This window comes from Ranitomeya variabilis, chromosome 5 (assembly GCF_051348905.1).
Source record: "Ranitomeya variabilis isolate aRanVar5 chromosome 5, aRanVar5.hap1, whole genome shotgun sequence".
Taxonomy (NCBI): domain Eukaryota; kingdom Metazoa; phylum Chordata; class Amphibia; order Anura; family Dendrobatidae; genus Ranitomeya; species Ranitomeya variabilis.
This window is the reverse complement of record NC_135236.1, coordinates 384,177,913-384,205,425: the sequence shown is the minus strand read 5'-3', so window position 1 is coordinate 384,205,425 and position 27,513 is coordinate 384,177,913. Positions and strand designations below refer to the sequence as shown.

The 27,513-nt window shown below is 43.1% G+C and overlaps 1 protein-coding gene across 1 annotated transcript in view; it reads left to right on the top strand.

Moving 5' to 3' along the window:
• MET (MET proto-oncogene, receptor tyrosine kinase) overlaps window positions 1-27,513 on the top strand; it is a 175,887-nt gene that overhangs the window by 113,063 nt on the left and 35,311 nt on the right. Inside the window, exons 7-10 of the mRNA XM_077265016.1 lie at window positions 251-353; window positions 1,022-1,158; window positions 1,569-1,730; window positions 2,850-2,949. Coding sequence (XP_077121131.1) covers window positions 251-353; window positions 1,022-1,158; window positions 1,569-1,730; window positions 2,850-2,949 — 502 coding nt within the window. The remainder of the gene's footprint in view (window positions 1-250; window positions 354-1,021; window positions 1,159-1,568; window positions 1,731-2,849; window positions 2,950-27,513) is intronic.

Below are 27,513 nucleotides of genomic sequence, written 5' to 3'. Positions count from 1 at the left end.
GCCATTCACATTGGACAGCAATACTTCTCCTCCAGACCACAACTCTGCAGATCTTAGGGGTGGGGAGGTTTAAGGGATGGTTTCTAATTTTGCAGTGAGGCTGTAAAGTACTGTCTGTGATACTATGAATTATAATCCTATCTGTCACACACACATTTTCCTAGGAAACAGCAATCTACCGAGGTACGTTTTGTGCTACTTCTGATAAACTGTGGCTGTGCTGAACATAGGATTTTATTTTATCTTTAAGGTTGGTCTGCAGGTTAAGCCAAGAAGATACTGCAAAATTTAATATAAGCAGCACTGTGTCAAATGGAAGGAAGACCATCAATTTTAACACGTTCTCTTTTGTGGTAAGTGTAATCGATAATGAAGTACATAACACCTACAGCAAACAATCAGGACCCAAGTACTAAGCAATACAAATGTCTATTAAACAAAAAATAAACAACCAACAAACATCAAAAAAACAAATAAAAGTGAACCTTTATGGATGGCAAAGAGGAGAGCCAAACCACAACATGTACAATAGTTTAAGAGTAAAATACAGCATTGGATAAAAATAGGCTGGGGAGATAATGAAGCGCAAATAGGGTCTTATTAAATGCAACCATTCCAGATGTGGTCAACAGTATGGTAACGTTAAGAGGGCCAGATTTAATTAATTAAAAAGGAGGCTGTGTACGAAAAAAAATTGTATATAATAGCAGTTAAATCCAATGCATGAATGCAGATGGCATTTTGCAACATGATTAGAGAAAAGTACTTACATATACTAAATGCAATAGATATTTACAGATTATATATTACTTTAAAAGTATATTTTTTTGTTTGTGGTTTATTTATTTTTTGTTAAATTCTTTTGGAGTACTTATTACTTAGTATTTGATTCTTGGTTGTTTGCTGTAGGTGACATTTTTATCATTCTTCTATTTGGGGCTGCATGTTTCTGTGGGAAAAGTGTTGTATAGTCAAGTACAGTGCCCATTATTTATTATGATGATATGTTTTCCTTTATAAGAATCCCGTGATAGAAAGCATTACACCAAGTTATGGACCACAGTCTGGTGGAACTTTGCTTACTGTTAAAGGACATTACTTGAATAGTGGACAAGACAGAACTGTTTACATTGGTAATGACATCTGCACCATCAGGAGGTAAATATGACTTGCCAAACAAGTCCTTTATTCTATTTTGTTTCCTAGCAGATTATGATAGGATAGACCAGTCATACATATTATACATATTGGCAGCTTTCTCTTCCCTCACCCATATAAACATGCATTCCATGATAAGCATGCATGACCATTTCCAGGGGAAAAAGGCCGCTGTCAGACATTATCAGCTATGTTGAAATCCATCGTTTGCAAATCTTGCCCACACAGAACTCCCCATACGCATTACCTAGATTATCAGATTACATCTGTTACCTATCTTGTATGTCCAGTTATAGACCCGTCGCTTGCACTGAATCATCTGTTCTGTATTATTTACATTTTCATTTTTTGTTACCTTTTCCATTTTATTACTCTGGTTATTCTTCTGCATTTTTTCACGTCTCCTGCAGCGTATCCAGTACAGCTATTGAGTGCTATACGCCAAGAAAAAAAAGTAACACCTATCGGATTATGCTGAAAATTGACAGCGCTCGTCGAGACTCAAGCACTTTGTTTACTTATAGAGATGATCCTGTCATTTCCAAGATACACCCAGCCAAGTCTTTCCTCAGGTAAGTGCGTGGTGATGGAACAGCTGTTAGAGGTTACATAAACCCTATCAAGTAGAAATAGATCCAGACATGTTACACGTCACAGATTCATACTTCTATAACAGTTCATCAAAATGATGGTAAAAGTATTTATGTGGTATATCGACAGTAATAATAAATAGAGCAAATTCCGGGGCACATGTCGACAAAAAGATGCTGACAACGGCTTGTACTGTCTATAACAAAGTACCATTTTTATGTGTAACTGGTTTTGTGACATTTAGATGCAACAAACTAGTCGGAGGTGGTGGTGCCAAATTTATAATGGTAAAAAAGCTTCAGTATGCGAGATTTCATAGCTAGATTGTGAAACCCACTGGTGATAGGGAAAGATGCAAGGGGGTGAATTTTCTGTGTTATAATCTGTAATCTCTGTACTATATTAATTGTGAGAATTAAATAGAGTGATTATTAAACGGTAATCAGGGAATTGAGGCCAATTTATATCTGCACACCGCCCCCTATTCTCGCTTCAGAATACCCGGAAGCAGAGAGCAGGCGAGATCTCCAGGATACGGTGTTCACGGTTTACCATCTTATCATCCAGAGTTGGAAATAATTGTATTGACATGAGATCTTCCGCGTTTAATCCACTCTGCAGTACTATATCATACTGAGTGAATTTATTGCCGCTGTCATTATCTCTAGACATAATCAATAATTCTAGATGTGAAGGGTGGCCTGTAATTGTGCAGATTGGCAGGAATTTTGGGGGAGGTAATGGACATATCATTCCTGACCTGGGAGGCTATTAGTATCAGCAGATTCCTCCCTGCATAGTTTATGTGGTTGGATCTTCCTAGAAATGAGATGAGTTGTGTGCTCAGCTCTCTGCCTGGTGTCTGGAAGCAAAGACTAGGTACATGAAAGCCATAGCAATCTACAGGACCGGCATGTTGGGTGTACTCTGCGGGAACCTCACTTTTAGACATTATATTGTCATAAATTAGATGCTTCATACTAATCATATTTTGCTATCCATATTCTCCGAGAATGGTAATAACATTATTTACCTGGAAAATATGCTAATCTGACTGGTTTTCTCTCCCACCCTGACATTATATTTAATGCCATCCACAGTGGAGGAAGCACAATAATTGCACAAGGAATGAATCTGAATGTCGTGGCCTCTCCCCGAATGGTAATCCAGTTATCCAAACCGAGCACGCAGTACAATATGGTAAGTACACAGTATTATGGCAGAATGGGACAAATGTTAGATGCTTCACCTTTCATGTCTATGTGTAAAGGAGCTTATCTTGTGTAATTCACATTATATTTTGATAATATATAATAACAATGGTGAATTGTACTCTTGACCCTCTACCTTTACATACTACCACGGCAGTATACAGTATATGTGCTGCGGCATTACATACGCACTTTAGGTGAGATCGATGTGATGACCCCGAGCTTGTCATTATTTTGTCTCATGATACATGTTTGAATAACTAGATTTTATACTAAAATTAATCAGAAATTCCAGGCGTGTGGTTGCAGAGCAGCATGGCTTACTGAGGATAAGGAAATGTTATTTTAAAAAGACATTTATTCTTTCATAAATCCACCTTATCCCTTTGTTCTCTTACAATTCCCTGCAATAGAAGCCTCTTATTTTTTGTCTAAACCGATAGCATTTTCATTCTGAACACTGGTGAATATTCATAATGTCAAAACTATATCACTGCTAGAAACAGTGGCACATGGGCAGTGCGAGGGGGCAGGGGTAACTCTGCTGGGCAGATAATTATACCAGTCAGAGTCAAGACAAATCTAATCAACTACTTAGGTAGCCAGGACCCCGTCAGTTTAGAAGGCGTAGTCCCTCCAGGTATCACGTGACATGTCATATGATCCTCCCTGATAACTCATGTGAGTAACACCCAGGTGCTCTGGTGCACATCTGCAGATAGAAAAGGACAGAGATAGCGGCGCGCATATACATAATAGAGCAGGGGTGCAATATTAATTTTCCCAAGGGGCTATATGAGAGACTCTGCCTCATTATAATGAGGGCAATCTGGCCATGGGTCCGCTTAGAGACTCAGGCCCTGGGCGGTAGCTCAGATTGCCCTCATTATAATCTGCCTATGCTGCCACATTTTCCTTTAGAACTTGATGTTGTAACGGCTTGAATACTATTGACTTCTTTAACTTTATTTAAAAGAGATCTGTCTCTTAAGTTTTTGCTGACCACATCCGAGAGCAGCAAAATGTAGAGTCAGAGACCCTGATTTCAGTGATGTATCACTCCCTGGTCCGCTTGCTACAGTTTTGATAAAATCACAGTTTTATCTGCTGCAGATCTCAGTTCTCTGAGCTCTGTATTACCCGGCCCACTACACTGATTGTCAGCTTTCGGTGTACACTATGCATAGGCAGAAAGCTGCCTGTCAGTGGTGGCGGGCAGGATTATATAGAGCTCATGAATATGGAGGATAAAAAAGCAGCATGATTACTAGTTGATTGTGTAACAACTCACGCAGAAAAATAGGTACAATGCTAAAAATACAGCCGCTGACCCTGTTGATTCCTGTACAGACTAGAGATTCCGACCCCGCAGCCACTATTGGTATCTCCATGGGCTGGAATAGCCCTAACAACAGATTAAAAGATGACAGCTTGGACCTATGCTGCCTAAAAGGACTGAGAGCTTCATGTTCCTCCTAAGGAACCGGAGGGCAGAGCAGAGTGCAATTTACCTACAGAAGAGAAGGAGTGCCGAGATCAAAAGAGATCCCAGAGTGAGTAAAGGAAACCACAAAATACAAAATGAAAAGATAAGGTATGTATTGCTAGTCAGTATGTCGCCTACCTCCTAGACAAGAAACAGAAGGTAGGTGCAAGGCAAAAAGCATAATCAGCAGAGAGATAAGCCCTAGCTGGTCTTTCACTGACTGACATAAACAACGGCAGTATGGCTGGACACCCAAATGAGAATATCATCAGCAGGAAATGCCAGCAGGGGGAACGTATATATAGCCGCACCAAAAAGGTGATAGGGCAGACAAATGAAAAAATGAAAACACCTGTTAGCTAAAAAAGACTGAAGAGGGATAACAGACAATAAACACCCAGAGAAAAGGTATATCTGTTGTGGCTCCGCGGATAGAGAAACTAACCACAAAGCAAAGGCTCTAATGATAAATTGATAATCTGTTGATGAAACTGTGATTTTATCAAACTATAGCAAGCAGCCTAGTAAGTGATATATCACTGGAATCAGTGTCTCTGTCTGTACATTATGCTGCTCTCAGATTAAGTGGCAAAAGTATGGGGACAGATTCCCTTTAATAGAAAGCCCTAAAAAGTGTCACAAACAAAATGCAATGCAAATGCATTTCTGGTGAAATAAAACTAATTTTGGCTTTATACTAATGGAAAATTGTATAGTAGAGTATAGTTCAGAGAATGTATTCAAGGGAATTAGGTGTGTTGTGTGTGTTTGTGTGTGTGTGTGTGTGTGTGTGTGTGCGCGTCTGATATATATATACAACTCTGGCAAAAATTAAGAGACCACTGCAAAATGTTCAGTTTGTCTGATTTTTCTCTTTATAGGTATATTTTTGAGTAAAATGTAAATAGTTCATTTAGTCTATAAACTTCTGTCTCCGAAGTTCCAAGCAAAAAATGTTTTTTTTCTGACAAAGAAAAATGGTCAAAATTAAACAAACAGTGCTTTCCGACGTCAAATAATGCAAAGAAAACAAGTTCATAATCATTTAGAAACAACAATACTAATGTTTTAACTCAGGAAGAGTTCAGAAATCAATATTTTGTGGAATAACCATGATTTTTAATCACAGCTTTCATGCGTCTTGACATGCTTTCCACCAGTCTTTCACACTGCTCCTGGAGCAAAAATGTAAGCAGTTCTTCTTTGTTTGATGGCTTGTGACTATTCATCATCCTCTTGATTACATTCCAGAGGTTTTCAATGGGGTTTAGGTCTGGAGATTGTGCTGCCCATGACAGGGTTTTGATGTGGTGGTCTCCTAATTTTTGCTGGAGCTGTATATCTAAAACTGACTATTGTATACTAGATGGTGGCCCGATTCTAACGCATCGGGTATTCTAGAATATGCATGTCCACGTAGTATATTGCACAGCGACGTAGTATATAGCCCAGCCACGTAGTATATAGCCCAGTCACGTAGTATATAGCCCAGCCACATAGTATATAGCCCAGCCACGTAGTATATAGACCAGCCACGTAGTATATTGCCCAGTGACGTAGTATATTGCCCAGTCACGTAGTATACAGCACAGAGCCACGTAGTATATTGCACAGCGACGTAGTATATTGCCCAGTGACGTAGTATATTGCCCAGCCACGTAGTATATTGCCCAGTGACGTAGTATATTGCAGAGTGACGTAGTATATTGCCCAGTGACGTATTATACAGCACAGAGCCACGTAGTATATTGCACAGCGATGTAGTATACAGCACAGAGCCACGTAGTATATTGCACAGCGACGTAGTATAAAGCACGGAGCCACGTAGTATATTGCCCAGCTACGTAGTATATTGCCCAGTCACGTATGTCACAGGTTAAAAAATAAAAAATAAACTTACTCACCTTCCGATCTGAGGGCCCCTTGTAGTTCTAACATACTCACCATACTTGTAGTTCTGTCCACTGTGCGCGGTATAGGCGGCAGCTTCCGGTCCCAGGGTGTGATGACATCGCGGTCACATGACCGTGACGTCATGGCAGGTCCTTCTGCCATACGATCCTTGGTACCGGAACCTGCCGCTTGCACACAGCGGTTACCGGAGGGTGGCGGGGAACGGGAAAGGCGGCGGAAGGTGAGTATATAATGATTTTTTATTTTTTTAAATTATTTTTAATATTAGATCCTTTTACTATTGACGCTGCATAGGCATCGTCAATAGTAAAAACTTGGTCACACGGTTAATAGCGGCGGGAACGGAGTGAGTTACCCGCGGCATAACGCGGTCTGTTACCGCTGGCATTAACCCTGTGTGAGCCGCAACTGCGGGGAGTATGGAGCGGGCACTGACTGCAGGGGAGTAGGGAGGGACTAATCGGACTGTGCCCATCGCTGATTGGTCGCGGCAGCTATGACAGGCAGCTGGCGAGACCAATCAGCCAATGAATAACCGTTACGGAAGTTGAGGACAGACAGATGGAAGTACTCCTTAGACAATTATATATATAGATGGGCATTGTGCTCTTCAATTCAAGAGTCAGTATGATTGCATTTGCATATAGTACAACATGTACAGGTATATACTACACAACTAATGGATAGATAGATAGATAGATAGATAGATAGATAGATAGATAGATAGATAGATAGATAGATAGATGGGATATTATTTGAAAAATTTAGGCAGCACACCATGAAGGGTCCAAGAAAAAAGTGCTTAGTTTAATAGCCCATGACAGCGACGTTTCGGCTCATATTGATAGGAGAAGAGAAAGAGCTTTCTGGGCTGATTAAAACGGTGTGCTGCCTCCAATTTTTCTGGACTTTTCTACGTAGATAGATAGATAGGTAGGTAGATAATAGATAGATAGATCGATAGATATGGGTATAGAGATTTTTCTATTCGTTTGTAAGAATGTACCAATGTAACCAATACATTGTATGAAGTTTCTTTCTTGGCTATGTTATTCCTTGCATTCTAGAAAAGTACTGTGTTATAGGAGGGGGCAGGAATAGGCGGAGCTGTATGTAGGCCCCCCCATGACTGTGCTTGGGCATGGGGCTCTTTTTTTAAAATAAAATTGGGTAAATTTGATTGGCTGTTAGGTGGTGTGGGAGGGGTTGTGAGTGGGGGTGGTGGGGGGGCTATATAAGCCGAAAGTGCGGGAAAACCGGGCACACTGGCAGTTAGGAAGTTCCGAAAGTGACAGAGCAGCGCACCCCCTCCTGTTTGCATTACCTCAGGAACATGGAATCGGTGGATGCTTTGGTCGGTCGTCTCCGGGAGGCTGCCAGGTCCAGGAGAGGCGGTTGGCTGGAGGAGCAGCTGACGGCGCTGCTCGGTTCAGCCGGAGTTCAAGAGGCAAGCAGCAGGAGAGGCCGGCGCACGAGGCCCCCACAACGACTCTCACCAGAGGTGAGCGCGCGCGGTCGGCGCAGGCCTAGGAGCCCCTCCGGGGACCCTGCGGAGGCTGGGTGTAGCGGTGTGGCGTCCCCCCGCTGCGCCCCCTCCGGCAGGAATCCTCCACACCGGCCGGCTGGCGTTTGCAGCAGGAGTGGAGCGCAGAGTGGAGGAGCGGCGCCAGATGTTACTGCTGCAGCGGCGCGGTCCCCGGCACAGAGGACCAGAAGATCAGCAGTGGCAGGACCGGAGCCCCGGGGGAACAACATGGCGGCCAGAGCAAGTGGCAGCGTTTCTTCGGCAGCAGTCTCCAGCGGTATGGAGGATCCTTCCAACAGCAGTGGACGGGGGACGGCAGGAGCAGGAATGTCCAGAGGGCGCACAGGACGTCGGCCGGCGGTTGAAGCTGTGTCGCAGGCGGCGACTGCGCAGAGGACAACGACAGACGGGTACATGACAGGAAGAGCGGCGGGCAGTGATGGACCCCTGCCTGGCAGGAGGAGTGGTCGGGTGCCAGAAGGGGAGCTGAGGTCTTCAGGACAAGTACGGTCCAGGTCTGGGAGAAGGTCGGTCGAGCGTGGAGCAGCTGACGCTCCGGTCCCCCCTGGTGACGTGGAGGCCAGGGGCGCGGGTCGGGAGCAGCACGACGGTGCTGAAGAATCTCTTTCTGACGGCGATCAGGATGTTGGGGATGAGCGGCAGGATCCAGGACGAACGGCTGGCAGGGACACAGCACCTGTGCAGCTTGGTGAGTTTCACTCCATGTCTAGTTTGTCGCCCAGAGGGGATTTTGATGGGGAGGCTAGAGTCGATCAGGCGTCGGGGAGGCGGGCGCCTGCTATTGGGGGGAGCAGTGGTTTGTCGGAGCCCGCGCTGCGGGATGTATTGGCGAGTGTTTCGCAACTTTTGAGCAGCTTGCAGAGTGGGGCGGGAAGAGAGGCGGGGGTATCACCAGCCAGGGCATGGACCCCCGGGTCTGGGGTGGTGGAGCCGTCCGTAATTGATACGGGGTGTTTGTTAACGGGCGAGCAGTCGCCATCGGTGTCTGGTGTGTCAGTGTCAGTGCAAACGGAAAAGAATAAAGGAGACGCGGTGAAGTTGGATGATAGAGCTAAAGGCGAGGTTTACGTCTGTTTTGAAGGGCCTTTGGGGGCTCATTTGAAGAAGGAGGTTAAGGAAAAGATCTGGCGTGATGATTATGTGGAGAGATTTTCATTACTCCCGCTAGAGAAGTTTAATCTTGACAAAGGAAAGAAGGATGATAGTAAAAAAGAGGACGAGGAGAAGAGGAGGTGGCGACTTATACCGCAGACGTTTGTTAACTGGTTACAAGCGTTTGCTATATTAGCGAGTGTCATAGGGGAGAAGGCCCCTGAGAATTGTTCCAGTTTATTTTGTTATCTGGATGCGATTGGGGAGGTGCAACGTACATATGGTGGACAGGCGTGGTTGCGCTATGATGAACAGTTCAGGCAGAGGAAGGCGGTTCGGCCTGAGATACGTTGGGATCAGAAGGACATAGGGCTCTGGTTAAAAGTGATGGCTCCAAGTAGGTACGGGCAGTCCTTTCATGGGAGCGAAAGCAATGCCGGCCAGCAGGCGGGACACAGCAGCAGTGGTCAGGGAGGACAGGGAGCTAAGGAAAAAACGGGAACTTGCTGGCAATTTAATGAGGGCCAGTGTAAATTCGGTAACACCTGCAAGTTTAAACGTGTGTTCCCATTGCAACGGAGGTTCGCACGTGGCTTCCAAATGCTTCAAGAAAGCAAGAGGCAAGCCGGCAGTGGGTACCGGTCAAGGGGGTGACTCCGGTGAGATTGGAAAAGATGGCCCCCTTTCTAAGTAGGTATACGGATCGGGAGAAGGCTAGTGTTATTACACAGGGTTTTGCGGATGGTTTTCGTATTCCTCCCCCGGAACATGTTGTTCCATTCGCGCTTCAAAATTTGAGGTCGGCTATGGTTCATGCAGGTGTGGTGAGTGACAAGTTGAATAAGGAGGTGGAGTTAGGGTGAATTGCTGGGCCGTTTCCTTGTTTACCGATTGACGGGATGATAATTTCCCTGTTGGGGGTGGTTCCCAAAAAAGAGCCGAATAAATTTCGCCTAATTCATCACTTGTCATACCCGAAGGGGTTGTCTGTGAATGATGGCATTTCTCAGGATTTGTGTTCGGTTGTTTATACGTCATTTGATATGGCAGTTCACTGGGTGTGTTTCTATGGGCCGGGAGCTATGTTGGCAAAGACAGATGTGGAATCTGCCTTTCGTTTGCTTCCTATTCATCCGGATAGTATACCGTTGTTGGGTATGTTTTGGAATGGTAGTTATTACGCGGACAGATGTCTCCTGATGGGTTGTGCCATTTCGTGTTCCTTGTTCGAGACGTTTAGTACCTTTCTGGAATGGGTTGTTAGAGAGGTGGCTGGTGTCTCATCTGTCATTCATTATTTGGATGACTTTTTGTTCATAGGTCCTCCGGATTCGAATGTGTGTAGGAATTTACTGGCTGCTATGGAGTGGGTGGCAGATCATTTTGGCGTTCCCCTTGCTAAGGATAAAACCGAGGGCCCTTGTACGGTTTTGTGTTTTCTTGGGATCTTGATAGACTCAGAAAACATGGAATGCCGGTTGCCTGATGATAAATTGTTGGCTCTGAAGCAGGAGGTGGGTCGCGTGGTTAGGCTCAAGAAGGTCACATTGAAAGAGTTGCAGTCTTTGCTTGGTCGGCTGAACTTTGCCTGCAGGATCCTGCCCACGGGACGTATATTTTGTCGGAGGTTGTCCAGGGCGACGGCGGGGGTGCGTGCTCCGCATCACTTCATTCGACTGGGTCAGGAGCATAAGGACGACTTGTTGGTATGGCATAATTTTTTGGTGCATTATAACGGTCGCTCTTTGCAGCAGGTGGTTAACAATTTTGACAACGAAATTTACACGGATGCAGCAGGTAGTGTTGGTTACGGGGCCTATTGCGCTGGTCATTGGAGCGTGGCCGGATTCCTGGCACGCGAGCGGTTTCACAAAGAATCTTGCTCTGTTGGAGTTGTTTCCCATTGTGGTGGCAGTGTTCATTTGGGGGGACGCGTTTGCAAATCGCAGGATTAGATTTCATTGTGACAACATGAGTGTCGTGGCAGTGATCAATTCGCTATCGGCATCGTCTCCGCCAGTGATAAAGTTGGTAAGAGAGCTGGTTTTAAGATGTTTGAGGATCAATACTTGGATTTCGGCGGTGCATGTCCCGGGCGTTCAAAATTCATTAGCAGATGCATTATCTCGTTTACAGTGGGAGCATTTCCGGGAGCTGGCACCAGAAGCGGACGCAGCAGGAGCGGTATGCCCTTCGCACTTGTGGCGGATTCCTATGGAGAAGTGGGACGGTTGATTTGGGCTTCGGTTACGAATCAGACTTGGGCGGCATATGAAGCTTCCTGGCAGGTTTGGCGTAGTTCGGTCTTGGATAGGTGGGATGTGGAGTCCGACGAGGACAAGTTGTTAGCTGTTTTGTTTTTGGTCGGTAGGGCAGCTGAGGCAGGTTGGTCGGTTTCCAAAGTTAATAAGTTTGTGACTGGGTTAGCCTTTGGTTTTAAGTTGGAGGGCTCGGTAGACGTGACAAAGAATTTTTTAGTGCGGCAGGCATTAAAAGGTTATCGTAGGGATATTAGAAGTGTTGATGGGCGCACGCCTATATCGTTTCAGGTTCTTGAATGTTTGGGTGTTGTTTTGGTTGATGTGTGTTGCTCTCATTTCAAAGCGGTGTTGTTTCGGTTGGCTTTTTCCCTGGCCTTTTTTGGGGCATTACGAGTGGGGGAGTTGGTCTCACGCAGCAGGGTTACTGCGGGTGGTTTATTGGCTCAGGATGTGGATTTTTGGATGGGGGGCATCGCTTTTTGGATCCGGCGTTCCAAGACGGATCAATTGGGGGTCGGAAAAAGGGTTGTTTTAGGTAAGGTTACGGGGTCAGTTATGTGCCCTGAACAATGTTTACGGGAGTATTGGAGTTTATGGGCTGGTCGTGTGGGCCCACTGTTGTGCCATCAGGATGGGGTGTTCTTTTCCCGTTTCCAATTCATTGCAGTTATGCATAGATGCTTGAGGGCCTTGGGTTTTTCGCGGGATGAATTTGGATCGCATTCCTTCAGGATTGGGGCAGCTACGGAGGCGGATAGCCTAGGCTTGGGGGCCTGAGGTTATAAAGCGTATTGGACGCAGGAGTTCAAGTCGTTATTTGTCTTATATTCGGCATTAAAGTTTTTTGTTTCTTGTAACTGGCCTTATTTTAACGGTTACTGTTATTGTATATTGCAGGTCCGGATCCTTATCTTGTCTGGATTTTCGGACATTCTTTTGTTTATTGGGGGGCGCTCCGGGCGGACGCCAGGCCTGACGGTAGGCAATTGGGTTTCAACCGTATGGATGCTTTAGTTCGGTGGCTCGGTTTTCGGGGTATGGTGTGGAACAGGGCTATGCATTATTTTTCTCGTGCTGCCCGCTTGGACAGAGCACCTGATATTGTGGTGTTTCATTTGGGTGGGAATGATTTAGGCGCCAAACCGGTGAAGGATTTGATACGGGATATTCGTTCTGATTTTCTCCGGTTGTGGGTGTCCTTCCCTGGGGTATTAACGGTATGGTCAGATATTGTCCCCCGTAAAAAATGGAGGGGTGCGCGGTCTGTAAAGGGGATCAACAGGGCTCGTGTGAAGTTAAATAGAGCTATTAGCAAGTTTGTATCCAGAAATGGAGGTATATGTGTGCGGCATTTCGATTTAGAGTCAGGTGTTGGTGAATTTTGGAAGGAAGACGGGGTGCACCTGAACGAGATCGGCATTGATTTATGGGCCTTGTCCATTCAGGAAGGAATTGAAAAAGCGTTGGTGGCTTTGGGGCACTCGCAGGCCTGAGGTGTTCAGGGCTGCGAGTTTGTGGCGGGGGGTTGGGGTTCTTGGAGTTTATGCGGATTCAGCGGTGAAGGAATTTGAAGGAAATTCCGGACAGTCAAACGGGTTTGGTGTTCTGGCATTTTGGTTACAGGCTCTGGACGGGGTGTTTACCCTGGGAGCTGGTGGTGGTTAATTTTTTCCCTAAAACAGGAATTATGGTGCCCTCGAGCTGGTGGTACGGCTGGGGGTAAAATTGAGGTGTTTTATGTTTTTTTGGTTTTGCCAAAATAATTTAAGACAGAATTTTCCCGGTGGGCTCCAAGAACCCTCCCCTCTAATTTGCATAATTTATGCTAATGTTGAATACAATGTTCTTGTTTGTTTGTTAATAAACTGGCCGCTGTGGCCATAATTATTCAAAAGAATTTTGGTGTCACGTTTTTATTTGTTTTGTGATTGAGTTTATCACAATTGGTGGGTGGGGGTTGTATAATAAGGGGAGCCATATTGGCCATACACGGTCAAGTGACAGGAAAAGCGGTCTTGTTTACCAGAAATATTGTAGAAATGTAGTTGGCCTAAAAATAATGTGCTATGGAAAAACAGTGGCACTTCGCATGAAGCAGAACTAAACAGAACATGGAAAAATCTGAGTCCGCCAAGTTTGTGCACCGCATCTCCATGACGTAATGCAAAGCTTTTTCTGTATTCTTTTAGACACTACACATGAGGGTTGAACACTGTCACTCTAACCCCAGTAGAGCCAGTTAACAAGTCTTATATCTCCTGGTGGTTTCATCATTTTAATCAGCGGGGGAGTACAGGGAATTTATTTTGTTAATACAAACAGAAACAAAATTAAGAATATAAAATAAAAAGTTAGGTTCACATATAAGAAAACAGGGAAAAACGTTTAGTCTGGTCACGCATGTCTTTTCAATGGAGAGAACGGAGTAAGCAGCTGCCGGTCACATCTGGCGACAACTAATATTGCCTGTGATCAATGGGATCTGGTATTGAAATCCAATGTACGCGATTATTCTTTCTCCTGGTGTAATCTATCTTGAAAGAGCCAGGAAGGCCCGTATACATTGGAGTTTTGCCAGGTGTCACCAAAAATGTCAGGTTTATCCATCTTTGATACTTCTCAAATATTGTCTAGCCTTATCCTTCTGGAAAAGATGTCCATATTAAAATTATTAATATCTCTTAATTTTCCTTTTTTTTTTTTTACTTTCGGAACACAGTATAACAATAAAATAAGAATACAGTGAGTCAAGTATTATGCCAACATAAAGGTTGCTGCCGCCAAAGAAGGATCAGTGCAGCACAACACTTCTATAAAAACTGCCTCTTCCCTGCACCTCCCCAATACCTAGCTGGTATCCCACCGGTGAGGCCATCGCACAGTTTGAGAAGCAATCTAAGGTAGACCCAGTAATGTTGCACTAGGGGCTGCAGACAGTAAAATGGTGACTGTATAGCGATTTCTGACTATTTCTGGGGAATCATTGATATAATTACTATCTTTCTTTTATATTTTTTCTTTTTCTTAACATAAATTGCCACAATTATTATGAATAAACTGAAAATTCCAAAGTAAATCCTAAAATCTATAAGTATTATATGCGTGCTTATAGCCAGGGATGCACCAATGTGGCTGTGGAGGTAGCAGCCCAAACTGGGCCTGAGAAGGGGGCCCCAGTGCAAAATCTCTAATAGAGCCTCCAACTATCATATGTTTGTAATAGCATTGGTCTTCTTATCCAGGCCAGTGTGAACTTTTGAAGCTTATTAGGCTCCAGGGTTTGCTCCAAGTGTAGTTTAGCCTGTTACGGCGATAACCCGCATGCCTTGTCAGCGCCTCCCCACTTTCCATGGTCACCTCGTGGCATCTCCTCGGATCAGGTCGGTTTGCTGAGGTTTGTTTCCTGCTGCACTCCTTTGCACTGCTACTAATCCATTGTGGTTCCATCTAGCCTCAGGGAGACGTGGCCATTCACTGCAGCAATTTAACCCTGCTGTGTCCTGTACAATTCTGGCTACCTGGCCTATCCCACGTGAGCAGGCTCTATATAAGGCAGCTCCTCCCACCACCCCTTGGCCGAACGTTTGGTTCCTACACAGTTTGTTCATGCATATTCTTTCTTCTATATTCCACTTCCCATCGCCGACCCATCTAGTTGTCCCATCTTGCCTGACCTCTCTACTCCTGACCTCGGCTACTCCTATTGATCCTGTGCTGCCTGCCCTGACCTCGGACTGTCTGAATACGTTTAATCTTTGCCCTTCTGTACCACACACCCGTGCCTCCTGCTCTCCAGTTAGTTGCCGCAGTCAAGCCTACTCTCCTCACCAGGGGCCTGTTATGATCCGGTGACCTTGGAGCCGCATGAAACTTTCTCTGGAGTAGGTGGAAACTATACTGACCGCAGATCCTGAACTAACACCGCAACTTGAAGTAGCCGTGGGGTGTGCCTAACAAACCCTAGACACCTCGACACAGCCGGAGGACTAAATACCCCTATAGATGGAAATAGGAATACTACCTTGCCTCAGAGCAGAACCCCAAAGGATAGGCAGCCCCCACGAATATTGACTGTGAGTAGGAGAAGAAAAGGCACACGCAGGCAGAAAACAAGATTTAGCAAAAGAGGCCACTAAAGCTAAATAGGAAAGGATAGGACAGAATACTAAGCGTTCAGTATTAAAACCCTTCCAAAAATATCCACAGCAGATAATACAAAAAGTTCCACAATCTAACTAAAGACATGGAATATACATATATATCTGCCACTCCAGAGAATCCAACAAGACTGAGAAAATACTGACACAATCTAAGCTGGACAAGAAAACACAAAAGAATAGCACTGAATCATGAAGCACACAGCATGTGTGCCACAGAAAAAAAAAACCAGACACTTATCTTTGCTGATTTGGCAGAAAGGCAGGAGGAAACAGGCAGAGGTCCAACACCTCCCAACAACAATTGACAACTGGCAAGGACTAATGGATCCTGCACACCTAAATACCCCAGTCAGAACTGCAATCAGCAGAAACACCTGACCAGGACTGCAACTCAGGGACAACTGCATTACCACCTACCACCACCGGAGGGAACCCAAAAGCAGAATTCACAACAGGGCCCCAGCGGAAACCAGCTAGTCTCTTAATCATGCTCCTCCAGGGTAAGCCTGGCCCGTGGCATAGTGGGTCCACACACACCAGTGTTACATAGCCCCTGCTTACACATAATAAAGCACAAGTTATAGTAATGACATATAGTAGAGGAGGTACCTGCAAGGCCTCACGTGAATTCATGACCGAGACATTGCAAGTTCTTAAAGTATTATTCTCAAGTTGTCTCTTATGCAGCTCACAATTCTGCAGTCTCCTTACTTCTTGCTTTCTGGCAGGGCGGACACTTCGCTCAGCAAAAGTTATGTTGTTACACAATCAACTATCATTGGTTTGGGGTGGCGGGAAGTCACCAGTACCAGTGTGATCACATGTAAGTGTCCATTATGAATAATTTGGTATAATCTCTCTGCATAGTTACCTTTATGCCTTAATGTAGACAAGATTACAATGTCACAGTATAGCGCTCTGAAAGAGGTATTAATGGATTAACTGAATACCAGAGATTTGTCTTACATAGACATTTATATTTATTGGATACCATTCATCTATATATATATAACTGTCTAAGGGGTACTTATTATTATTATTATTGGGTACTTCTGTCTTTCTGTCTGCAACTTCCGTCACGGAAATCCCGCGTCGCTGATTGGTCTCGCCAGCTGCCTGTCATGGCTGCCGCAACCAATCAGCGACAGGCACAGTCAGATTAGTCCCTCCCTACTCCCCTGCAGTCAGTGCCCGGCGCCCGCTCCATACTCCCCGCAGTCAGTGCCCAGCGCCTGCTCCATACTCCCCTCCACTCACCGCTCACACAGTGTTAATGACAGCGGTAACGTACCGCACTATGCCACGGGTAACGTTACCACTGCTATTAATCCTATGTGTCCCCAACTTTTTACTATTGATGCTGCCTATGCAGCGTCAATAGTAAAAACATTGAATGTTAAAAATAATATAAAAAAGCAAAAAACCTGCTATACTCACCCTCCGTAGTCCGACGATGCGCTCGCGGCTGCTGCCATCTTCCATTACCAGAGATGCTTTGCGAAATTACCCAGAAGACTTAGCGGTCTCGCGAGACCGCTAAGTCATCTGGGTAATCTTGCAATGCATCCTGGGAATGGAAGATGGCGGCAGCCACGCTCATAGGGACAGCTTCGCTGGATCCCAAGGGGTGAGTATATAACTATTTTTTGTTTTAATTATCTTTTTTTTAACACGGATATGTGCCCACACTGCTATATACTACGTGGGCAGTGTTATATAGTGCATGGGCTGCGTTATATACAGCGTGGCTGCTATATACTACGTGGCCAGTGTTATATACTACTTGGGCTGTGTTATATACTGCATGGGCTGCGTTATATACCGCGTGGCTGCTATATACTACGTGGCCAGTGTTAGATACTATGTGGGCTGTGTTATATACTATTTGGGCTGTGTTATATACTGCGTGGCCACTGTTATATATTGCGTGGCCTGTATTAACGCATCGGGTATTCTACAATATGTATGTATGTATGTATATAGCAGCCACATAGTATATAGCACAGGCCACGTAGTATTTGTCTGCTATATACTACATGGCTCTTATATACTACGTGGCCTGTGCTATATACTATGTGGCTGCTATATACATACATACATAAATACATAAATATTCTAGAATACCCGATGCGTTAGAATCGGGCCACCATCTAGTTAGTATTATAATCTATGTTCAAGACTGGTATTGGTAAACTGTATATCTTTTAATAGCAGCGAGTTTGGCATGCTACATTTGCCACTTGTGAATGCTTATTAAAAAACTAATAAAAAATGCAGCAAAAAAAAAAAAATGAAAAAAAAATTAAGGAAAATATGCTTTTTTTCTGCAGCTTCTTTCCTGCCAAGAGAACAGGTTTTGCTGCAGAAAAAAAACACTGAAAAAAATAAAAGTATGAACCTACACTTCCTTGGTTTATCTTGCATTTTTTGTGCATTTTGGCATGCTAGATTTGGCTCTTATGCATGCTGATAAAGTTTAATGTTGAAAAACAAGTTCTATTTTATAGAATCAGGTTTTGGCACAAAAAACACAGCAAAACCTGATACCCGCGTTTTGGTGAGTTTTTTTCAGCATTTTATCACCACCCAGTCATTTGAACGGGTGAAAAACGCTGAAGTAAGTGACATGCTCCATTATGCAGAAAACATGTAAAGTGCAAAATCTTGATGACCAAAAAAAAAGCTATGTGCATGAGATTTCTGAAATCTCATAAACTTTGCTGATACTGTAAAACGCAGCAGAAAATTTGCCAAAAAAAGCATTAAAAAAGCCTAGTGTGATCTTAAGGCTGAGTCACACATAACGATATCGTTAATGATATCGTTGCAACGTCACGCTTTTGGTGACGTAGCAACGATCCCGCTAACGATCTCGTCATGTGTGACAGCGACCAACGATCAGGCCCCTGCTGGGAGGTCGTTGGGGAATGATCAGGACAATTTTTTGGTCGCTGATCACCCGCTGTCATCGCTGGATCGGCGTGTGTGACGCCGATCCAGCGATGTGTTCACTTGTAACCCGGGTAAATATTGGGTTACTAAGCGCAGGGCCGCGCTTAGTAACCCGATATTTACCCTGGTTACCATTGTAAAAGTAAAAAAAAAAAACAGTACATACTCCCATTCTGATGTCTGTCACGTCACCGCTGTTACTGCCGGCGCTGACACATTCAGTGCAGGGAAGCTCTTGGCAGCAGCGCGTGCATTAGCAGCGCTCCTGCCGAAAGCAGTTTTAACCCTGTGGACGCCGGGGGACGTGACAGACATCAGAATGTGAGTATGTAGTGTTTTTTTTTTTTTACTTTTACAATGGTAACCAGGGTAAATATCGGGTTACTAAGCGCGGCCCTGCACTTAGTAACCCGATGTTTACCATGGTTACCCGGGTGCTGCAGGGGGACTTCGGCATCGTTGAAGACAGTTTCAACGATGCCGAAGTCGTTCCCCTGATCGTTGGTCGCTGGAGAGAGCTGTCTGTGTGACAGCTGCCCAGCGACCACACAACGACTTACCAACGATTACGGCCAGGTCGTATCGCTGGTCGTGATCGTTGGTAAGTCGTTTAGTGTGACTAAAGGTACCTTCACACTAAACGACTTTGCAGCGATAACGACGGCGATCCGTGACGTTGCAGCGTCCTGGATAGCGATATCGTTGTGTTTGACACGCAGCAGCGATCTGGATCCTGCTGTGATATCGCTGGTCGTTGCTGAAAGTTCAGAACTTTATTTGGTCGTCAGATCGGCGTGTATCGTTGTGTTTGACAGCAAAAGCAACGATGCCAGCGATGTTTTACAATGGTAACCAGGGTAAATATCGGGTTACTAAGCGCAGGGCCGCGCTTAGTAACCCGATATTTACCCTGGTTACCATTGTAAAAGTAAAAAAATAAACAGTACATACTCACCCTCTGATGTCTGTCACGTCCCCCGGCGTCCGCGCTGCTGCTCAGAGCTTCCTGCACTGAATGTGTCAGTGCCGGCCGGAAAGCAGAGCACAGCTGTGACGTCACCGCTGTGCCCTGCTACTGCCGGCGCTTACACAGTGCAGGGAAGCGGACGCCGGGGGACGCGAATGTAAGTATGTAGTGTTTGTTTTTTTACATTTACACTGGTAACCAGGGTAAACATCGGGTTACTAAGCGCGGCCCTGCGCTTAGCAACCCGATGCTTACCCTGGTTACCCGGGGACTTCGGCATCGTTGGTCGCTGGAGAGCTGTCTGTGTGACAGCTCTCCAGCGACCACACAGCGACGCTGCAGCGATCGGCATCGTTATCGATATCGCTGCAGCGTCGCTTAAGGTACCTTCACACTAAGCGACTTTGCAACGATAACGATAGCGATCCGTGACATTGCAGCGTCCTGGATAGCGATATCGTAGTGTTTGACACGCAGCAGCGATCTGGATCCTGCTGTGATATCGCTGGTCGTTGCTGAAAGTCCAGAACTTTATTTGGTCGTCAGATCGGCGTGTATCGTCGTGTTTGACACCAAAAGCAACGATGCCAGCAATGTTTTACAATGGTAACCAGGGTAAATATCGGGTTACTAAGCGCAGGGCCACGCTTAGTAACCCGATGTTTACCCTGGTTACCATTGTAAATGTAAAAAAAACCAAACAGTACATACTTACATTCCGGTGTCCGTAACGTCCCTCGCCGTCCGCTTCCCGCACTGACTGTGAGCTCCGGCGGCCGTAAAGTAAAAGCAGAGCACAGCGGTGACGTCACCGCTGTGCTTTGCCTTACGGCCGGCACTCACAGTCAGTGCAGGAAGCAGACGCCGGGGGACGTTACGGACACCAGAATGTAAGTATGTACTGTTTGTTTGTTTTTTACATGTACACTGGTAACCAGAGTAAACATCGGGTTACTAAGCGCGGCCCTGCGCTTAGTAACCCGATGTTTACCCTGGTTACCCGGGGACTTCGGCATAGTTGGTCGCTGGAGAGCTGTCTGTGTGACAGCTCTCCAGTGACCACACAGCGACGCTGCAGCGATCGGCATCGTTGTCGATATCGCTGCAGCGTCGTTTAATGTGAAGGTACCTTAAGACAATCAACTATCATTGTTTTTTTTTAGTCTACACTGTTATCACTGTATTTACACATCTGATAAAAGAGCACTTGAAGAAGCACACAGCTCAGTACAGTGAGAGTGATGATGCTGGGTGCCAGGGGATTGTGATTCTACAGGACTGATAAGAGCAGCTCAGTCAGGATCTGAGAGGGAGGGAAAAGGAGATGAGCAGGTAATTGTTGTATAGACAACATTTCTATTAATCAATCAATAGGCTGGAGAGAGCTGACTGTTTTTAGGAGTTAACTTCCCCCCTGGAATGTAACCACTACATACCCTAGGCTAAGCTCCATGAAAACAAGCTGTATACTATGTAAGAGAAAAGCTCTGATTGCAGGATAATGAAAGCAGATAGGACAAGCAAGTCATTTGCAAACCTACTTATTTTCATGCTAACTACCGTAACTAAAATAATTTCATGACTAATTATTTTTCTAGCAGCTATCCGTTCAGTAATCTTAAATATCTCTGCTGTGGATATGCAGAAGTTGTATCTGACGGCTCAGTCAGTACTACAACTAGAATTCTATTTTTGCCTTGAACTTTTTCTAAAGACGCTCGATGACCACAAATAGACTTAAAAACTGTGATATCTTAATGTAACATACACACACATAACCTTCATCTCTACCATTCTGTTCCTTCCTGTCTTACCCCAGGAAGCTGTGGCACACATATGAATAACATTATTTATCACCTACATGACTCGCAATATAAGACGGAGTGAGCAGAACTTGGCCGGACAGAACCTTTTGTTTAGCTTGGCACAGTTACAATTCTAGAGATTCATGGGAATGTTACTCTCTGGTCCTCTTTGCGGTCCTTGATATTGACAAACAGATAATTTTCAGATTTCTCCTATAACACAAACACAAGTAGAGGGGAAATTCAGTTTTTCCCATTAAAAGACACTTAATTGAATCATAACCAAAGGTGCTGCTTTGTGGCCAGTATTCTAATTGAGTAGCCAGTAGATTAAATTACCGCATTTCCTCATTGTTCTGCAATCCAATATTTCTTGAAAACTAAAACCATCGTATTCTTCAATTGCTAAAACCAATTTGGAGCTTAAAATGTCATGTCAAATCACATAACAGCAAGGTCATCGCAAATGAGATTTTCCTGCCCCTACCAATCAGTCATATTGCATCACTTCTAAGGAGCATTATTAGATTTTATCATTCCATAAGAGCATCTACTTCACTGACCTGCCTGCTAAAATGTGTGGTCTGCACTCGTGAACCACTTCTATAGAACAGCCTCAAAGAGACTTACATATACCACCATTATTAATTTAAAGGACATCGCTACTCTTCAGTTGATAACTAGAGCAATGAATTCACCAATAATACAATAAAAAAGAAGGATTACAGAATATACGAGCCCGATACAGTTCAAGGAACATGTGAACCTCTTCTCAGACGAAAGGGCTTGGTGTCAGCGTAGGGTTTGAAGGCAACAAACCAGAAAAAATGATCTTTCTTTGTGCAGTAGTGTTTGATTTTAAAGTTCTTTAAAACTATTGATTATTTTACAGTTTCCACATACATTAAGATCACAATTAATCCACTTGCACTCAATGGAGACACAGCAAAGAATAACAAATAACACTTCATACTAACGTTGATTGGAACAAACTAATGCTATTGTCTATTAGCAATTAATGCTGAGCAAATAGAATTCTCTGTTTTGCCAATTTTTAATTTAGAAATTGCATTAATTAACCTTAATAGATGCAACTGGAGATACATTACCAGATCTGCGAGAATACTGCCACCTACTGGCTGTAGCACACAGTATGTTATTGCTTTGATCACCTCTACTGTTAGTTCTATATAAACACGCTGATCAATACGTGAAGGAGTGTTGTGGAATTAGAAGCCTATAATGGATATAAGTCATCATCCCTCAGTGTGAAAAATCTTGTGACTGCGATGGCCAATAATATACAATATAACCCACAAGCGAAATCCATCCAAGAAAATAAAAATGACCATAAAATGACTTATTCAGAAAGACAAAACTACAACTGAAAGACCAGTTGAGAAGAACACATCTAACATATGAAAGTGTATTGTACAGTGGCATTTAAAAGTTTGGGCACCCCTGGTCAAAATTACTGTTATTGTGAACAGTTAAGCAAGTTGAAGATGAAATGATCTCTAAAAAGAGTTAAAGATGAAACGTTTTCTTAGTATTTTAGGCAAAAAATATATATATTTTCATCTCTTACATTTTAACATAAAAAAAGGAAAATGTGCCGATGCTAAAGTTTGTGGAGATTTGTGTGCTCAGATAACTTTGACCAGGGTTTCAGATGTAATTAGCCTGTTAGGGTTATGGCTTGTTCACTATCATTGTTTGGAAAGGACAGGTGATACAAATTTCCCAGCTTTTAAAAACCCAGCCTCCTTTAACCTTGTGCCAACAAACAGCAGCCATGGGTTCTTCTAAGCAGCTTCCTAGCACTCTGAAAATAAAAATGGTGGAGGCCCACAAGGCAGGAGAGGGGAATAAGAAGATAGCAAAGTTTTTTCAAGTTGCCCTTTCCTCAGTTTCAAATGTATCTAAGAAGTAGCAGTTAACATGAACAGTGGAGGTCAAGATAAGATCTGGAAGATCAAGCAAAAAATTTCAGTGAGAGCTGCTCGTAGGATTGTTAGAGAGCCAAATCAGAACCCCCGCTTGACTTCCCCCTACCTATACTTACAGGGATACTTATAAGGAGAGACCGATTAGTCAAGGAGAGAGGGCAGGGAGAAACCAAACAGACCTGCCTCTTTGACTAGTTGCATCATCCCCTGCCAGGTTACATAAATATTTTTTCCCTGAAAGTCTGCAGCATTTCAGAGTAAAAAATACATGACTGAAACCCAGCTGGTCTTTGCATTATGCTGTTTATGGTTTGTGCTGCATTGGTCAGCTGTCAGGGTGCCTTAACAAAGGACTTTAAACATCTGGTAATTCAGTTCTTTATAGATATAGCTCAACAAGTAAAGTACCACTTAGCCTGCAGAATGTCTACTTTGACTTTCTTACTGAAAACATAATAAATGTAATCAGTGGGGTAACTTGAAGCTCATGGGCCTCAGTGTAAATTTCCAACAGGGCCCCTTACTATCATGGGGTGTGTAAAAGTATTAGTCTTCTCATATGGGCTAAAGGGACCATTTGGCCTCCTTAGGCTCAAGGGCCCGGGTGCGACTGCAACCTCTCCTCCTCCTCTCTTACAATTGCTGTAATTATGAGAAATGGGGTCCAATTCACCATTTGCTGTTTACATTTTTTTATTTTATTTGTCTTGTGATTGTGTTAGAAAGTCTTTGCACCAAATCACTCTGGGTGGGCAGGAGAGGATCTGGAAACCCAAACCCTGCCCACAGTGACAAACATAAACAATAAAATAGGTTAACACAACAAATAGGATTACAACAAGGTACAATTTAAAAGAAAAATTAGGAGCAAAAAACCCCACCAAAAACTAGACAAAAAAAGGTGCAAATACGATAATGAATCAGGCCCATAGTTCTCATCCTAGAAGAAACACCAAAGAGAGCAAGCCTAATCTGTTTTTGAAGATCAGAAGAAAACTAAATATTCAAGAGCCAAAATAAGAGAGAAAGCAATGAAGACTTGAGAAACGAGCACAACGTCCTACGCAGAAATGAAATGGAGGATGACAAGGGACAAATACATACATGTTTATACAAAATGCCATCTATTAATTGGTTTTATTCATTTTTCATAATGTTTTTGGCTACACACATAAATATCATTCTTCATTTTCATTGAACTGTGTTTGTCTTTTAAATTATTTCACACGCAATGAATATTAAAATAGATTCTTGTGATTTACTATCAGCACTTGTAGAATAAGAATTAGGAAGCCTTCCTACAGCCAGCCAGTTCTTGAAATATCTGAATTATGTGAAATTGATACTGGCAATTAATAAGTGCCGACGCTCACTAGTGTCATCGTATTTCATGAGGCTGATATAAGTATTTATTGAGACAGGAAATTATTGTGCATTATTGGTATTAAACTTGTATTAATATATGTTAGTGGGTGATAAATATGTATGCATAAAGTGTACTGTGCAAAAGTTTCAGGCAGGTGTGGAAAAGTGAGAATGCTTTCAAAATAGAAGTGATACCGTAATAGTTTCTTTCAATCAATTAAAAGTGAATGAACAAAAGAGAAATCTAAATCAAATAAATATTGTGTGTGACCAGCCTTTTTCTTCAAAACGGCATCAATTCTTCTAAATACATTTGCACGCATTTTTATAGGAACTTGGCAGAGAGATTGTTCCAAAAATCTGGGCGAACTAACCACAGATCCTCTGTGGCTGCAGGCGTGCCCCCACCATGCTTTCTCTTCATGTAATCCCAGATAGATTTCACCTATTTGGTAAAGTTGCCACATTTACCACTACATACTATGTGTGTGTATGTGTATATATATATATATATATATATATATATATATACACGGTGTATATATATATATATATATATATATATATATATATATATATATATATGTTGTGCTCTTCTCTATTAGTACATATAGTATGAACTATTAAATGTGGCAACTTTACCAGACTGGAGAAAATTTCCGAAGTTAGAGACGGTCACTGCAGGAATCTGCCGGTGCCAAAACATATCACAATGAAAATGTAGAATTTCACAGAATTTTTACATTTTATGGGCTACTAAATAATATATAGCCACACCAGAGCAATGGCTACTTTTTGCTCCCTCTGACATCTATATGTTCTAATAGCTATAAGTACTAGAGATCAAAAAGATTTGCAGGTCTGTGATTGCGACCCTCATCCTACCCGCTGGTATTCCCAGATCCTCTTTTGTCTTGTAGGCTTTGCGCAGCATCATTGTTGCGGCGTCATGCAAGCTTGGCTTCGCGCTAGGCCTACAAATCAGAAGAGGTACTGGAGATTCAAATCTTTTTTGCTAAACTCTAATGAATTCTAATTCTTATTCTAAGTTTTTTTTTTTTTTTTAACAGATTGGATTTCTTTCTGCACTGAAAAAACTTCAGTCAGTGAAAGGACAAGTTATAAATAGATGAAAGAGTACAAATTAGAATAATCTACCATTTACCACTCACATCAAAACGTTTGATGTTAATACAGACTCCTTCACTTGGCTATAGGTCTCAAAAAGTCAAATTATTTCAAAGAAGTACATTTCCTATGCAGTACTTCCTTTATGGACTTGTGGTGACGGGTGTAGAGTTTATTTGTATGACTAAGTCATCCTTTGAAACCTTGTACGATGAAATGCTACCTTGTTGATGGCAGCTCCTTGCGGCTTTTTATTGGCAGTTTACAATGTGTCAACCACAGTTTTACATTATGTTGTACTGTACGTATGATTCATTTTAGAAACACAAGGGGAAAGTGAACCGATTTTATGTTAACCCTATATAACCGTATAGCTGCTTATAATTACGGTAAAACAAAAATGACATATTGTATAAAATTTTGGAATTTTAGTTCTACATGACCAATGGAGAATAGTTCTACCGAAAACATCAGAAAGCAAAACTGTTTGTTTTTTTTTGTTTTGTTTTTACTTTTAAAGTGCAAAAGCAAATTGGGCTTATTGCACGTAGGGATTCCCCATCATGAAAAAATTGTTATTAATATGTCCAAAAGTGTTATTGGGGTTGCCCAGTCTAAAATGAAAAGTTTGCAGTTACTCTGTTATGAATCTCCCCAAGTTCACACACTTTGCGCTTCAAGGATTTGCTGGTTTCTGAGCCAGGAATCGCGGTGCTGTATGCTTTATACATACTCCAGGGCAGAAGCCGTCTAGTGGGAGTGGCCTCACTCCATACACTTGTATGTATGTATGTATGTATGTATATATATATATATATATATATATATATATATATATATATTGCTCAGAATTATTTTGCAAGTTGTATTTTAGAGGATTATTTTTATTATTGATCAACAACTATGTTCTCAATCAACCCAAAAGACCCATAAATATCAAAGCTTAATATTTTTGGAAGTTGGAGTGTTTTTTTTTTTTTAGATTTGGCTATCTTAGGAGGATATCTGTTTGTGCAGGTAACTATTACTGTGCAGAATTATTAGGCAACTTAATAAAAACCAGATATATTCCCATCTCACTTGTTTATTTTCACCAGGTAAACCAATATAACTGCACATAATTTAGAAATAAACATTTCTGACAGGTAAAAACAAAACCTCAAAAAATTAGTGACCAATATAGCCACCTTTTTTTATGATGACACTCAACAGCCTTCCATCCATAGATTCTGTCAGTTGCTTGATCTGTTTACGATGAACATTGCGTGCAGCAGCCAGCACAGCCTCCCAGACACTGTTCTGAGAGGTGGACTGTTTTCCTTCCCTGTAGATCTCACATTTTATGAGGGACTACAGGTTCTCTATGAGGTTCAGATCAGGTGAACAAGGGGGCCATGCCATTATTTTTTCTTCTTTGAGACCTATACTGGCCAGCCACGCTGTGGAGTAGTTGGAGGCATGTGATGGAGCATTGTCCTGCATGAAATTCATGTTTTTCTTGAACGATACCGACTTCTTCCACTGCTTGAAGAAGTTGTCTTCCTGAAACTGGCAGTAGGTCTGGGAGTTGAGCTTCACTCCATGCTCAACCCGAAAAGGTCCCACAAGTTCATCTTTGATACCAGCCCATACCAGTACCCCACCTCCACCTTGCTGGCATCTGAGTCGGAGTGGAGCTCTCTGCCCTTTACTGATCCAGCCTCTGGCCCATCAAGAGTCACTCTCATTTCATCAGTCCATAAAACCTTTGAAAAGTCAGTCTTAACATATTTCTTGGCCCAATCTTGACGTTTTATCTTATTTTTCTTGTTCAAAGGTGGTCGTTTTTCAGCCTTCCTTACCTTGGCCATTTCCCTGAGTATCGCCCACCTTGTGCTTTTTGTTACTCCAGTAACGTTGCCGCTCTGAAATATTGCAAAACTGATGGC